The sequence below is a fragment of the Taudactylus pleione genome, unplaced genomic scaffold (genome assembly GCF_031769625.1).
Source record: "Taudactylus pleione unplaced genomic scaffold, aTauple2 ptg000004l, whole genome shotgun sequence".
Taxonomy (NCBI): Eukaryota; Metazoa; Chordata; class Amphibia; order Anura; family Myobatrachidae; genus Taudactylus; species Taudactylus pleione.
In genome coordinates this window covers 6,460,438-6,474,583 of record NW_028284407.1, presented here as the reverse complement: position 1 = coordinate 6,474,583, position 14,146 = coordinate 6,460,438, and the positions used below count along the sequence as shown (strand labels likewise).

The 14,146-nt window shown below is 41.8% G+C and overlaps 1 protein-coding gene across 1 annotated transcript in view; it reads left to right on the top strand.

The window, feature by feature from the left end:
• The window catches only part of CIRSR (corepressor of RBPJ and splicing regulator), a 55,125-nt gene extending 41,425 nt beyond the window's left edge, over nt 1-13,700 (top strand). The window contains exons 8-10 of the mRNA XM_088472284.1: nt 1,442-1,548; nt 4,698-4,792; nt 12,993-13,700. Coding sequence (XP_088328410.1) covers nt 1,442-1,548; nt 4,698-4,792; nt 12,993-13,617 — 827 coding nt within the window. The 3' untranslated portion in view covers nt 13,618-13,700. The remainder of the gene's footprint in view (nt 1-1,441; nt 1,549-4,697; nt 4,793-12,992) is intronic.
• The last annotated feature ends 446 nt before the right edge of the window (nt 13,701-14,146 follow it).

Genomic DNA, 14,146 nt, shown 5'->3' with positions numbered 1-14,146 from the left:
TTTTCAGAACATTAAGTAAATTCTGCTGTGTCGGTGTTTCTTTCTTTGATTTTTTTGGTCAACAACACTTTATTGGTTTTCTCCTCCTTCTACTTAAGCTGGCCACACACTAGACCAACTTACATCCAACCAGCCAACTTGTTGATTGGTTGGAATGAAAATCTGGTAAGGTATGAAAGCAAATGACAAACAGCAATTTGCTCCCAAACGCTGGAAAATTAACAAAAACTGTTGTTTGAACAAATTGTTTAGATCAAACATTTAACAAACTTGTCTGATGACCATTTTCATCTGTTTTCTGGCATTTAGGAGCAAATTGCTGATCATCATTTACTCCCATTCCTTACCAGATTTTCAGTCCAACCAATCAACAAGTTGGCTGGTTAGATGTAAGTTGGTCTAGTGTGTGGCCAGCTTTAGCGTTTATGTTGTGCAAGATAATGATCAGGCTCATATGTTCAAAACAGCATGAGACTGATCTGGAGGACTGCCTGTACATGCGTTAATGCAATCACTGATAAGTAATGTTATAAGTTTTCATTTTGAAGCTGTAGTTAGTACATGTCAACTGACTCCACAGCCTTGGTTGGTAAGATAATTCTTTTTTTTCTTTTATCTTTACCACCGGTAATGTCATATCTCAATTTTCATATAATGCCTTCTGTATTGGTACATCCATGTGAAGCTTCCTGACCTGCACTTCTGGTGTCTCACTATCCTTATTTTACAATTCCTCCAGTTCAATACCGAAACCAAGCTGACACAGTCCATGCCTTTTAAACTTAATTTAGTTATTTGAACTACTGTAGTAGAAAATGTTTCCTGTTTGTCCATATCATCCATTTCTGCAGGAATAACAAGAATGGAATCGGCATTTCAAGCCTGTTTTTGTGTGGCACAGATTTGTCTCCGCAAAAACGGTGCAAGCTGTAGCTGCCAGCCTTTTGAGTTTAATAATGATTATGCAAAGTAGCTAAATTATAAGTATAAGCAATTCTTAAACACTGTACTGAGCTGTGAACATGAAAGTTTCTAGCTGTTAGCCAGTGTCGCGTATTTTTCTTGTGTGGCTGCTTTGTGCTAGGTGGCGAGCAGCGAGAGGTTCTCAGCTTAATCTAGGTAACACCAGGATGCTTTGCAACGTTCTCCTGTAATGAGAAATGTCCTAACCGACAATACACTGGGCACGTTTTGCTCGGTAATAGTTACATAAGAGGAGAATCTGGCTCCTCACTTAAACACAAATGCAATTATTTTGTATTCCGAAACTCCTGGCCGCTATTTTGGAAAATCATATCCAATGCTTTTCCCAGCAGAAGATTATTGAGTTGATTTAGCTGTGATTTTACTTAACAAAGCTTCAAACACATTCCTACAGCGGTGTCAGAATAAAGGTAGCGAGATATCAATGATTCATTGAAACCAAAATTCCTCTTCTCAGGGCCATCAATGCACCCCTCGGAGTTAATGGCGGAGATGAGAAACAGTGGGTTTGCACTGAAACAAAATGTGCTGGGAAGAAACCTGACCGTAAATGATCCATCACAGGTAATGATCTGCTCGTTTGTTTGATTCTTTTTATCAGTAAGCTGAAAATATCTATAAATTTACATGTGATTGCTTGCAAATTGCTACTTAGCATTCGGCAATATACATATCCATAGGATAGTGAGTGAGACGCCATTAAACTTGCTCATGATAGCATTTTATTTTTATTTATTTATGTCCCCTATATAGTGGTAGTTTCAAATTCGATTTATTGAATTAATTTTTTTCGCTTTTTTTTTTTTTATATTCATTTTTTATTTTATTTTTTTCATTTTATTTCTAAAAAAATATATATTTTTTTGTTCCTAAAAAAAAAAAAAACTTTTGTGTGTGTGTATATATATGTATATATGTGTGAGTATATATATATATATATATATATATATATATATAATATATATGTAATATAAAAATTTATTCTACTGGGATTTTGCATAAATTGTACAGCTCCTCTCCCTGTGGCTGCAGAATGTGAACCTGAGTAATAGCCATCATCTCCTACCACATTGTTTGTTCTGTGCTACCTGCTGGCTAAACCCAGAGAGTCTTTGAAAGAGAAGAATAGAAAGGAATTTAGTTCTAGATGGACACAATCATGGATGGCAGCACTCCACATTGACTTGATAGTGCTGGGATAAAAAGTGGGTGCATTAGACTTGTATCCTGGCACGCAGAGATTGCTGTAATTGAATATTCATAATAAAAGGCAGACATCTCCACAGCAACAACACACCTAAGTGTAACACAGCCACTGCCTGATGGCCACTCCATAAAGCTTTCTCTCAGAGCAATCTGTTCACAGGCACTTTTAGTGATGGATTTGTCAAGAGCTTTTGAATCCAGACAAAGCGCTGTATGGATACAAACTGAAACACATTAGACCAGTTTGTAAAGGATGGGGATATTTAAACTTGGTTCAGTGTATTACCTTCTGTTATATTCATGTTTTATGTCCTTTCTCTTTTCATTGGTCTTTGTCTCCCTGCACGCTACATTGTCTGTGCATTGTACAGTATTGCTTTTATATTTGATGATAGAGAGTGACTTCCTACTAACAGTTGGACTTATAAACAAGGATCAATCTTGTTCTCTTATTTATCCTGGAAAAATACCCAACATTATTATGGATTTACTTAAGTTGTCAACCATAGTAGCTTTGTGTGACAGGAAAGGCTGGTGTTCCCACTCTGTCAGGGTTTCTTTACAAATTGTTTGCAGTTTTGCTTACTGGCCACAGTACTGCTCGGTGCTGCATGTGTGCAGTCGGCACTTGCAGACAGGGAGTGCCTGGTGGCCAGTGTGGTTTCTTTAGCCGTAGAATAGTTGCTGCCATCAAAAGATTCTCAGCAACTTCTAGAACTCCTTGGTTATGGGTGGCTTATGTAACTGCTGCAGCATCTATCTGCCAATTATTACGGTTAGCTTTCTCTGGCCACTTGTATTGGCTCAGGATGCCGGGCTCCAAACAGGACAGGTATGGTTGGATTAGTGTGCTGGCTCTCATCTGGAGCTCATAGGGACATGGCAAGTTTAGATGTCTCTCAGGATCTTTAGTAATGGTGATGTTTCTTGCTCAGAGATGGTTTGTAAAAGAGCTGTTAAACATCTCACTACCTTCCAGTAGGTGTTGTGTGCAAGTTGTTTTTACCTGGGGCTTTAGCCCTTTTATATACACGTTTGCCTTTACAAGTCTAGATTGAGTAGGCTTACATGCACGTGCGGTGTTCTTACAGGAAAGCATGATCATATTTCTGGTTTCCTTTTTCTGTCACCTGTAACCAGTTACTATCATATGGCTGACATGTTCTGTACATGTAGCTACCACCTTAATTGTTGTCCACAGTTTAAAACATCTGAACATTGAACCTTCATGATATTCTTCTTCTTCTGGATTCAGAACTCTATTCTGCAATCCTGGGTGGGTAACTTCATACTGCTAAGGTATATTTTGGTCCATTTTCACTAGACCTGAGCTGTAAAATAACAATGCAATGTGTAAACGGTTACAAAGTCATACAAGGAGTAAGCACACAAGTGAGCAGTCTCAACAGCAAGGAGAGCACTCGTCTCAATGTGAAATCCTGCAACAGTTTGAGGAACAGAAGAAACAGCCGGCCATGCCATTCTCTAGTCTGTGGTGGCGCTACTCTAAGTTATCTGATTAATGTGCACATGTTGCATGGGCAGTTATCAGTGAATAATGTGACAATAGAAATACAAAATCCCTTTCTCAAACCTATTTGTATAATCTCATTCTGTACTATACAGCAAAAACATGACAACTGATCTCTCACATGTACATTCTGTGATTGCCTTTTGCTTCTAGCAGCCAATCGTCATGTACACCCGCAATGGTATGCAGAGGGGAAGCCGGCTGACATTATACCGACAGCCGGCTTCCCAACTGTCATATCCCGGCGAGGGAGACCGGCGCCCGGCAGCCTGCTCAAAGTGATGCTGGGCGCCGCTGCGGACGGGGGGGGGGAAGGGTTAGGTTTAGGGCTCCGGGGAGGGATTTAGGGTTAGGCATCCCCCCTGGGAGGTTAGGGGGAGAGAGGGTTAGGGTTAGGCACCCCCGGGGGGGACTTAGGGTTAGGCGGCGGGGAAGGCGGGGTTAGGTTTAGGCAGAGGGGGGATTAGGGTTAGGCACCCCTAAGGAGGGTTAAGGTTAGGGGGGGTTAGGTTAGTTCATACTTACCTGGGGACGATCAGTATTTTCAGCCGTGTCGGCCTGCCGCTGTCGGGATTTGAACCGCCGGACTTGTGTCCGGCGGTAATTCGTATGTAATCCCCAGAAATAAACCCTTCCTGCTCCACCGGGCTTTCTTGATTAGGAGCAAACTTAGGATGGCCCTCTTCTACTATTTTTAAAACTATCACCAGGTACAGAATGTGCCAGTAGTGGCACATCTTAGCCATTAGTTATTGTGTACCTGTTGTCAAAGTACATTGGAGGTAACCCTTTTTTGTCAGTTAGTGTACCGTTCTATCTATTCACCAGTAACCGGTAACAGCACTACCAGTAGTGTCATTGGTTCCTTTAGAGATCATAGGTTGCATTGACCACTTTCAGTACTGTTTTCATAGATTAATATACTCACTTTGTTTTTCTTCAGTTTATTACACATTACTCTGACTCCTTTCTCCAGGTATATGTTGTCAGTGATGCAGAGGAAGATGATGATGATCCAGAAGTGGAGTTTTTAAAATCCCTCACAACAAAACAAAAACAAAAGCTTCTAAGGTATGTAAAGTATCGAATATTTGGTCATGTTTAAAGGACTCATTGCTAAGAGTGTCTGTGACACCAGCTTTCGCGGTTAAGAGTGTCTGTGACACCAGCTTTCGTGGTTAAGAGTGTCTGTGACACCAGCTTTCGTGGTTAAGAGTGTATGTGACACCAGCATGCTTGTTAGGACTAATATTGCAGGAAGTATTATTTAACTTCCTTTGTATCTTCTGAAAGACCATAAATGGAGCATTTTGGAGCCTAAAATCTGGTCAAATAAAACCTTTCATAGTCTAAGAGTGTATGTGTGACACCAGTTTTCACGGCTAAGAGTGTATGTGTGACACCAGTTTTCACGGCTAAGAGTGTATGTGTGACACCAGCTTTCACGGCTAAGAGTGTATGTGTGACACCAGCTTTCACGGCTAAGAGTGTATGTGTGACACCAGCTTTCACGGCTAAGAGTGTATGTGTGACACCAGCTTTCACGGCTAGGAGTGTATGTGTGACACAAGCATTCCCGGCTAAGAGTGTATGCGTGATACCAGCTTTTGCGGTTAAGAGTGTGTGTGACACCAGCTTTCACGGTTAAGAGTGTGTGTGACACCAGCTTTCACGGTTAAGAGTGTGTGTGACACCAGCTTTCACGGTTAAGAGTGTGTGTGACACAAGCTTTTGCGGTTAAGAGTGTATGTGACACCAGCATGCTTGTTAGAACTGATATTGCAGGAAGTATTATTTAACTTCCTTTGTATCTTCTGAAAAACCATAAAAGGAGCATTTCAGAGCCTAAAATCTGGTCAAATAAGACTTTTCATCAACTAGTATTTTAGGCTTAGTCTCTTTGCAGTACTTGGTGTATTGCGTCTCAGTATTTTTTGTTTGACTCTCACCTTGTGTTTCCCTGTAGAAGACCACTATATCTAGCTTTGAAGACCACTATATCTAGCTTCGTGTAAGCAATTGTGCTCTGTAATTGGTCATTTTAGGCTGCAAGTAACTGCCCGTGGTGACCTATGGTCATTTTAGATGAAGGCCTTATCATATGGGCACTTGCTCTGTAAGTTGTCAACCACAGTAGCTTTGTGATGACAGGAAAGGCTGGTGTTCCCACTTTCAGGGTTTCTTTCAAATTGTGGTATTGCTTACTGACCACTTCAACCGGTGCTGCTTTTGTGTGCAGTTGGCACTTGCAGTCAGCGAGTGCCCGATAGCCAGTGTGGTTAGCCGTAAAATAGTTGCTGCCACCGTAAGACTCTCGGCTGCACCTGGAACTGCCTGTGGTGATCTACGCTCATTTTAGATGAAGGCCTCATGCACATGGGTACTTGCTTTGTACATTACGTCTGAGGCCTGGTTACTGTAGCTAGAACAGCTGTCAAGGTCATTAGTAAACTCCGTTTGGTATTGCACCAGTGTGCCCAGATTGGCCACCCCGTGCCCATGAAGGTGCATGGGGAGCTGCGTCCACATAATAAACATTTGCCTAGGTTTGCAAAGGCAGCGGAAAATCTGAAGACGGCACTGTGCAAACTTGTAAACTGCGTTCTGTATTGTGATCCATTCTCCGTTACTTGAGCCAGTGAAGCAGAAGCAACTGGCTCAGCAGGACACAGATCCCCTTTGGAGCTTCATGTGATACTGGGGGAGCAGCACTCAATTGTGCGATGCGATCAGATACTCCGGAACCATAACTGAAGGTATCTGGTCACTTTCCTTGAGCCCGAAGCTGTTATTGACAGCCGGACTCTATGCATAGGCTTGCACGCTGAGGCTACCGACAGTGGGAAGGGCATAGAGGCAAGTTACCTCCAACCTTATCTGCATCTCTTTATTACCCTCCTTTTCTTTTCCTATGCACTTTGAAAACCAAGATCTGTTTGTAACAAACCTGTGTCTATCCATGTATTATTTCTAGTATCCCTCAACCTCATTGCATCACCTACCACCTCTGATAGTACAACCCCTGCAGCTCTCTCCTACTGGGGTCTCTTTGCCATCTTATACGTTTCTATATCTGGTTGTAAGGCTGAGTAAGCTTTATACTTCTCCAAACTGCACCTTCTGAGTTATACTTCCAGAACCTTTCCTCTCCTTCTCTTCCTTCAAGTTTGCACCAAACATTTGTTCTGTATGCCCTGCTCCCATCCCTCTCAACTCAACCCTATTCTCTACCTACTTCTCTGCTATAGGTCACCCACTGCATGAATGCTTTGTAGTTCACTTGTTACATTTTCTCCCTCTTCACTCCACATTCCCTTCCTTCTTAAAATAAAAAAAATTTATAAAAAAAATTCTCTGATCAACCATAAAAAAAACCCTCTACCCAGACTTTCTGTCCAACTTCCACCCAATTTGTCTCCTTCCCTTTGCCATCTTGCTCGTTCCCTTCCCAATTTCATAGTCAACCAACCAACCTATCACAGAGAATAGAAAAGGGGACATGGGCCCGCACCAAGCATATGTTGCGTGTGCAGCCAGGACCCAGCATTCTTAAACTGAAATACTAGAATAAACCAAGTAAGTATAAAGGGATGATCTCAACACTTCAGCCTTGTTGTATGAGAACTTAAAGGTGATGCTGTATGAGAACCTAAAGGTCCCTTGTTTTTAAATATGTAACGAGAAAAAAAAATACTTAGTGTAATTGATGAACAAATGTTACTAAAGAGGTGCAGTTGAACTGTCCAGTTCCTGAAGAAAGTGACGTCTTTGGTAAACTTAACGCCGTTACCCGATAGTGGATGCTTAAGTAACGTGTCTTGGAATCCTCTTAATTTCGTGTTTTTAACATGACTGAGGAGCTCAGAGAATGGGTTACACAAAGTGACACACAGGACCAGATTCTGATTTGGCAGCAAAGCAAAAAAATAAGTAACATCGCACCAGGACCCAAATATATTTCTCCCATTCCATCTCCCCATCTCCACTGTCTCATGTGATCAGCTCTCCTTCTGCTGCCACCACATGGATGTCCTAACACTACCTAAAGCTGAACAAATCCAAAACAGAGTTAGTTTTCCCTCACTCAGAGCCACCACATCCCCTCTAAATTCACTCATGGTCGGCAACACTACAATTGTCTCAATATCCCAAGCCCTACTGCCTTGATGTCACCCTTGACTGTGCTCCCTGCTTTACTCCCACTTACTATCTCTCTCATCCCAAGCCACGTCCCCTCCATCTTTAATGTATTGCTAGAATTTGTCTTTTTCTTACCCAAGAGCAGCCAAAACTCTTTACCAGTCTCTCATTATCTCCCACATCGACTGCTGAAACAACCTCCAGCCATACTCGTACATTTCCCTCACCAATCCGCAATACCGGAAACCGTCCTAAGTGCGGCAAGATCTTACTTTCTCACAGTTCTACATTTGCTGCAGATCTCTCCGATGGTTCACTTTTATCCTTCAAAAAACAATTCAGATTATTAATCTTCACCTGAAAATGCCCTCAACACCACCACCCCTTCATACATCTCTCATACCCTCTGAGATCTGCATCTCAGGTTTTATATCCACCTCCAAGATTATCCAGTGCCACTAACTAATTATGGAGTTCTCTACCAGCCTACAAATCTTTAAATGCTCCCTGAAAATGAATTTCTATACTCGAGTTACCCTACTCCCGCTAATATTACACTCGTATACCCTCATTACTTTCCCAGTCTCCAGTCTGAGACACACAATTCTTGTTTCAGCGCTGCCCTTTCCCGGTACATTGTAAACATTCTCATTAAGCTTTCTTTTCATGCATGTATTTATTTATTTTTTCTGAATTGAGTAATTTTGATTGATTTTTATAGAGAATACAATATAACAAATGAGTACAGGGGAAAGAAAAAATTAAAAAGTATGCATAAATACACAATTAAATATTAACAAATGGAGTATAAAGCATGGAACTACAATAACATTATATCAATACCATAAGAAAATATTCCATTATATAGAAAATAAAGAATATTATCCAAAAATTGTAAATTGAGCAAAATGGAAAAGAAAAATAAATAAAAGAGAAAGGAAAAGAAATTCCACACTATACAATCACTAAAGTGTTGCTTATAGCATTACCTGTACAAGGGAAGACTTCGTACGGCTAACTAATCAATCATGGTACGGTGTACGGGCAGAGTTAGTCACGCCATCTGCCCCAGATACGGTCGAATTTCTTCTCAGCTTTGAGGCAAATAAACACATTTTTCATGTTTAACGGGTTCGAACCAAGCACAGCCAAGCATTATATTCTGGTTCCATAGGTGCCATCCACGACTGTGCCACACACACCTTAGCCAGAATACACATGTTGATAATATATTGCTTAGTGTATCTGTCCAATACGTCGTCATCTATTGAACCTAAACAGCACAACAATGGCATCACTAGCGTGGGAGGAAATACCTATATTGAACAGAACTCTCAAAACTTTTTTCCAAAAAGTGCTGACAACCGGACAGTCCCATAGAAGGTGCCAGAAGGTACCACTACTTGTTTGACACTTAGGGCATACGTCAGATGCTCTCCCCCCAAACTTCATCAAATAAACAGGAGTTAAATAAGTCCGGTGTAGTATGAACAGTTGAATCTGTTGAAATCTTACAGCAGTCGTGGAGATACGAGGAGCTTCGAGAGCATTATCTTAATCCGTATCACTCATGGGGCCTATATCTTTTTCCCACTGTGGTCTAAGATGTAGTAAACCATCATTATGGTGAGAAGACCAGATGAGAACAGGAGTAGGAAAGCGTCTTCCAGGGACCTAGAGCTAAAAGGAATAACTTTAAAGAGGATATTTGAATTAGGGGAGAGGACCATCTGAGAGTTGAGCTGAGAGTGCATGCCGTAATTGTAAATATCTAGAGAAATATGTATTAGGTAGTTGATGGGCTCTTTGAGCTGTGCAAAAGATTTAAGAACTGACGTGTCCTATAACTGACCCAATGTAGCTACACCTCTAGATCCCCATATCCATGGCCGTTAAGTGGATGATCGTTGCCCTCCTCACAGGCAGAGGAGGCTGTACTCCCTTTGCAGCTCAGCACACAGCAGCGTTTGCTGGGCTGCTCAGCTGACAGGAAGGGGGGGCTTCATTGGACCCAGGTAATTAGTACCCACTCTTCCCCCCCCCTCTTGGCGCCCCTGCCCATATCACCCCTGGTTGCAGAGAGGCCAATTCGGGCAATACTGGGAAACTACATAAAGAAGTGTCCTAATCCAATCCTGTAAACTGTTAAATATTAGATATCAATTTCCATATTTTAATAGCTTGCATTAGCAGTGGAGGGCCTTTTCATGCAAGACTATCTGCAAGCAAAGCCTGCAGAGGTGTAGCATTAGGGAAAACCTGAGAGACCAATAGAACATGTAGGGCACCCAGGGACTCATCACGAAGCCATAACCTTATATGTACTATTTGAGCCGCATAATAATACAATTTAAAGTGCGACCACGACGCATGTGCCGTCGGACGATAATCACTCAACTATGTAACTATCGGATTACATCCACATCTGAACCGGGCCCAGAGACGCCCAACCGCTGCGGCACTAATCCGCTGCTGTGCGTATTAAGGCGCACCATCGGACATTGCACCAGCCCTATGGAGGAGCAGATTATCTGGCTGAACATGGCCGCCGAAATCCGTGCAACTGTGGCAAAAGACATTGCCTTTCTCTGCGTCCAGATTAGTTCTGTGGCCAATTGTGACGCATGCGCAGTGTGACTTGGACGCATGCGCAAACATCGGCCACATGCGTGCGGCATAGACACTGCGTCCACCTCTGAATCAGTTCTCCAAAGTATTCTCGCTACTTATTCAAGGGCCGGTATTACAGTTGAGAATTATCCAGTTGGTGTCCAAAACCTCACAAGTGTGTGCGCTATGCTGTTACTTACATTGGTTTGTTCATTGATCTTCTCTTACCAGCGACCCACTCCTTGCCCCCAAATGGCCGATCACAGCGCAAATATGCGCTTACCCAAAATAAGATGACAAAGGTACATACCAGTACTACCCACCAGTGTCATGGAATTGGGAGCATTACTGTGACTGTCAAGCTGACGAAGGTTTAATGTACTTTTAATGCTACTTCTGTATGTAATTTTATTTCTTTTCAACAATGTTTAATTCATTCTACTGCCATTTAAATTGAATCTCTAAGCGGCTAATCTAATAATTTTCTTTCCCATGCGATGTGGAGAAATTCCCGGAGCGAATCAATCGTATGAGTAAGAGGGGAAAAAGTTACTCGTTACTGTTGTCACATATAATTTGCTTTGTTACACTGTAAATCACATATTCAGTCCTCTGTTGTCTAAAACTATACGTACAACTTATCAAATTGACCCGTTCCACATGGGTGTCCTTATTAAGCGGTTTCATGTCCCCGTTCTTTATTGCTGCAGACAAATATGAAGTCTGATTTAACAGCATGATCCTTGCGTTTGTAAAGTGGCAATGTATATTGTAATTGGCGCGTCCATTGAGGAAAGTATTCAACTGTGCATAGAGCAAGGGGAATTATAGGATTTAGAGCTGGAGTTGTTTGAATGGTTTCTCTACTGGTTAACTTTGCTGTAACAGCAGGGATGCTGGGATTACACAAAACAATGGTGGGTGTTACGTAAATTACACATACATATTTCTTTAAAAGAATGTAAAACTATCGCAAACCGTAGGCCGTGTATAATTTTTATGCAGTGTACTTGGAGAACGCAGAAAGCAGTGGTCTCATAATGTGAGAAATCTGTTCTCTTGTCCTATTTGCTGCTATGTGTGGATCAGCTAAATACGAATAGTTTAAAGAGTAAACAGGAAAACATTTGGTCACTTGAACTACTGTGCACTAATAAGACATAATAATATTTTTAATAATTCAAGGTTTTGCTAAAAAGTGACTTAATTGACTCTAAAGTCAGTCTGGTGGTGTAAAAAGCAGCTGGCAAAGGGCTTTGCAGGTCTTTAAAAGCAAATCGAAAACAAGGGGAAACAGTGCTAACTCTCAGTTGCTGTCAGTGGCAGCTCCTACCTTCTATTATCGGGGTGTCCTGCCAGTCTGAAATGTGCATGCAGGGGATCACAATCCCGCACATGCGCACAAATCAACAAGCTGGCTTCTAGGGACTGCATCGGATGCAGCCTCTAAAAGCCAGTTAAGGGCTGCAGCATAAAAAAGTAGTTTATTATATGAACAATTATTAAAATGCTGCTCTCCAGTAAACACCATTGGGATGAGTTGCCATACACAGATATGATGTGTAGATATACAATATTAATATATGTCTGAAGGGGATGTAGTCAACATCTTGACAGTCAGGATGCAGATGGTCACAGTACCAACAGCGGCATCCCGCCTATCAAAATCCAGACAGATTGCAGAGGTAAGTATTAGGGTCAGGGGGAGACTTAGGGGTAGGGTTAGTGTAAGGCTGCAGGAAGGGAGGGCTAGAGTTAGGCTACGGGATGTTAGGGTTAGGCTGCGAGACGGGAGGGTTAGGGTTAGGCTGTGAGACGGGAGGGTAAGCGTAAGTTATAATACTTACAAACATCTGTCAGGATTCTGAATGTTGGGATGCCGCTGTCGGTATTCTGACCATCGGGATCCTGTATCCGACCCGTCTGTAGTAAACCTGGTGCAAAAATACTGTCACGCATTTCACCAATTTTGCATGTGGTTTAATCAGAAGGGTACCACTGGCTCGGTGAACTCGTCTAACTAGAGGTGATGGGTAACAGATGGTTCAAGTTCCCTGTTTGGGCCTCTTGAGCAAATATATTTCCCTCTTTTTAGTCATCATGAAAAGGATCAGAGTGTGTGCAGTGCATTCACTGTATATGTAGCAGGTTAGTCCGTATATAACCGGTTTGCAATGTCTTCTAGTCTTTCTTAACCATAAGATCTCCTGTTATCTCATAATATTATCTTATTCTTTTCTGCTTATCATATTTATTTGCCCTTGCATAACACAAATTGCTACTTGTATCCAATGCAAAGAGCTGAACTATCATTTCCAAGGGCAACCAAAATAAATAGCTTTCTGATGTAAATCACAGAAGCAAGTCATGATGATGAGGCCATGTACTTAGTAAATGTTGTATGATGTAAAAGGTCGAAGAGTATCTTTGGAAAGTTGTTTTCTAGACATAAATTGGTCATTGTCCGGCTTGTCTACATAGCTAATTTTTATATATTTTTTGCTGTTTATTCCTAATCTAGAAAGCTAGATCACCTTGAAAAGAAAAAAAAGAAGAAAGAGAAGAAAAAGAAGCTGCAGAAGAAAAAAAATAGCAAAAATAAGCACAAAAAGCGAAAGAGCAGCAGCCACAGTAGCAGCTCCTCCAGCGACTCGTCTAGCAGTAGTGGCAGCGAATCTGACACCAAGGATGAGAAGAAGCATCGGAAGAAGTCCAAGAAAGCCAAGCTTGCCAAAGAGTCGGATGACGACAGCAGTGATTGTGAAGACAAAGCTGTGTCACGGAAAAGTAAAAGGACTGATGAGCCTTCAACTAGCTGCGGGAAAAGTGAGGGGGGTCGGGGGGACAATAGCTCCAGTAAAAATGTCCACCAGTGCATGGACGATAAAGAAAAGAAGGAACATCACTGGAGAGCTCAACAAAGAGATGAGAGGGTAGACCAAAGCCATAGACCGGAGAAATCGAGCGAGAAAAGTGAAGTGTCTAGAAATCATCGACATAGAAGCAGGAGTCCAAGCAGAAGTAATCACAGGGATGGGAAGGAGCATGAGTCTACAAAACTGAAAGACCAGGGGAAAAACCGAGACCACAGGAGCCGAGACAGGGAGAGAAGCAGGAGCAGAGAGAGAGATCCCAGAAGGAGATAGCCTGGTAAATCCTCAGTATCTTCACATATGTTTTTAATTTGGTTTCCTCTTTGCAATAAACACATTACTCCTTCCTAATAAAACAGTGTGCTTTTTTTAGGAGTGTTACACAAAGGTGTCAGCACCTTGTTGGCTATCAATATAAAGTTGGTTGTGATCTAGTTATTGAATGAAACGCAGATCACTATTCGTGGATAACACACCACCTTTCTAGATATTGTAAGGCACCCAACAATCCTTCACCAGGAGCCTACAATACTGTAGAAACACATCTGTGTTAAATGTGAGCTGCTTTCTTGTCTTCCACGATGAGCCTTACATTTCAGGGATCAGTCTGCTCCATACTTCAGATGTATGTGTAACATAAAGCAGCTCAGAATTGAACCCTCCATATTAGAGACATATATACAATATAAGGATGTGTGCATCTTGCCTGTGGGTTTTATTTTTCCAGTTTCGGAAACTGCAAGTGCAGAGAACTTAGTGTTGATGCATTGAGCAGAATTCTAGTTACTGATTGGTCCCTGCT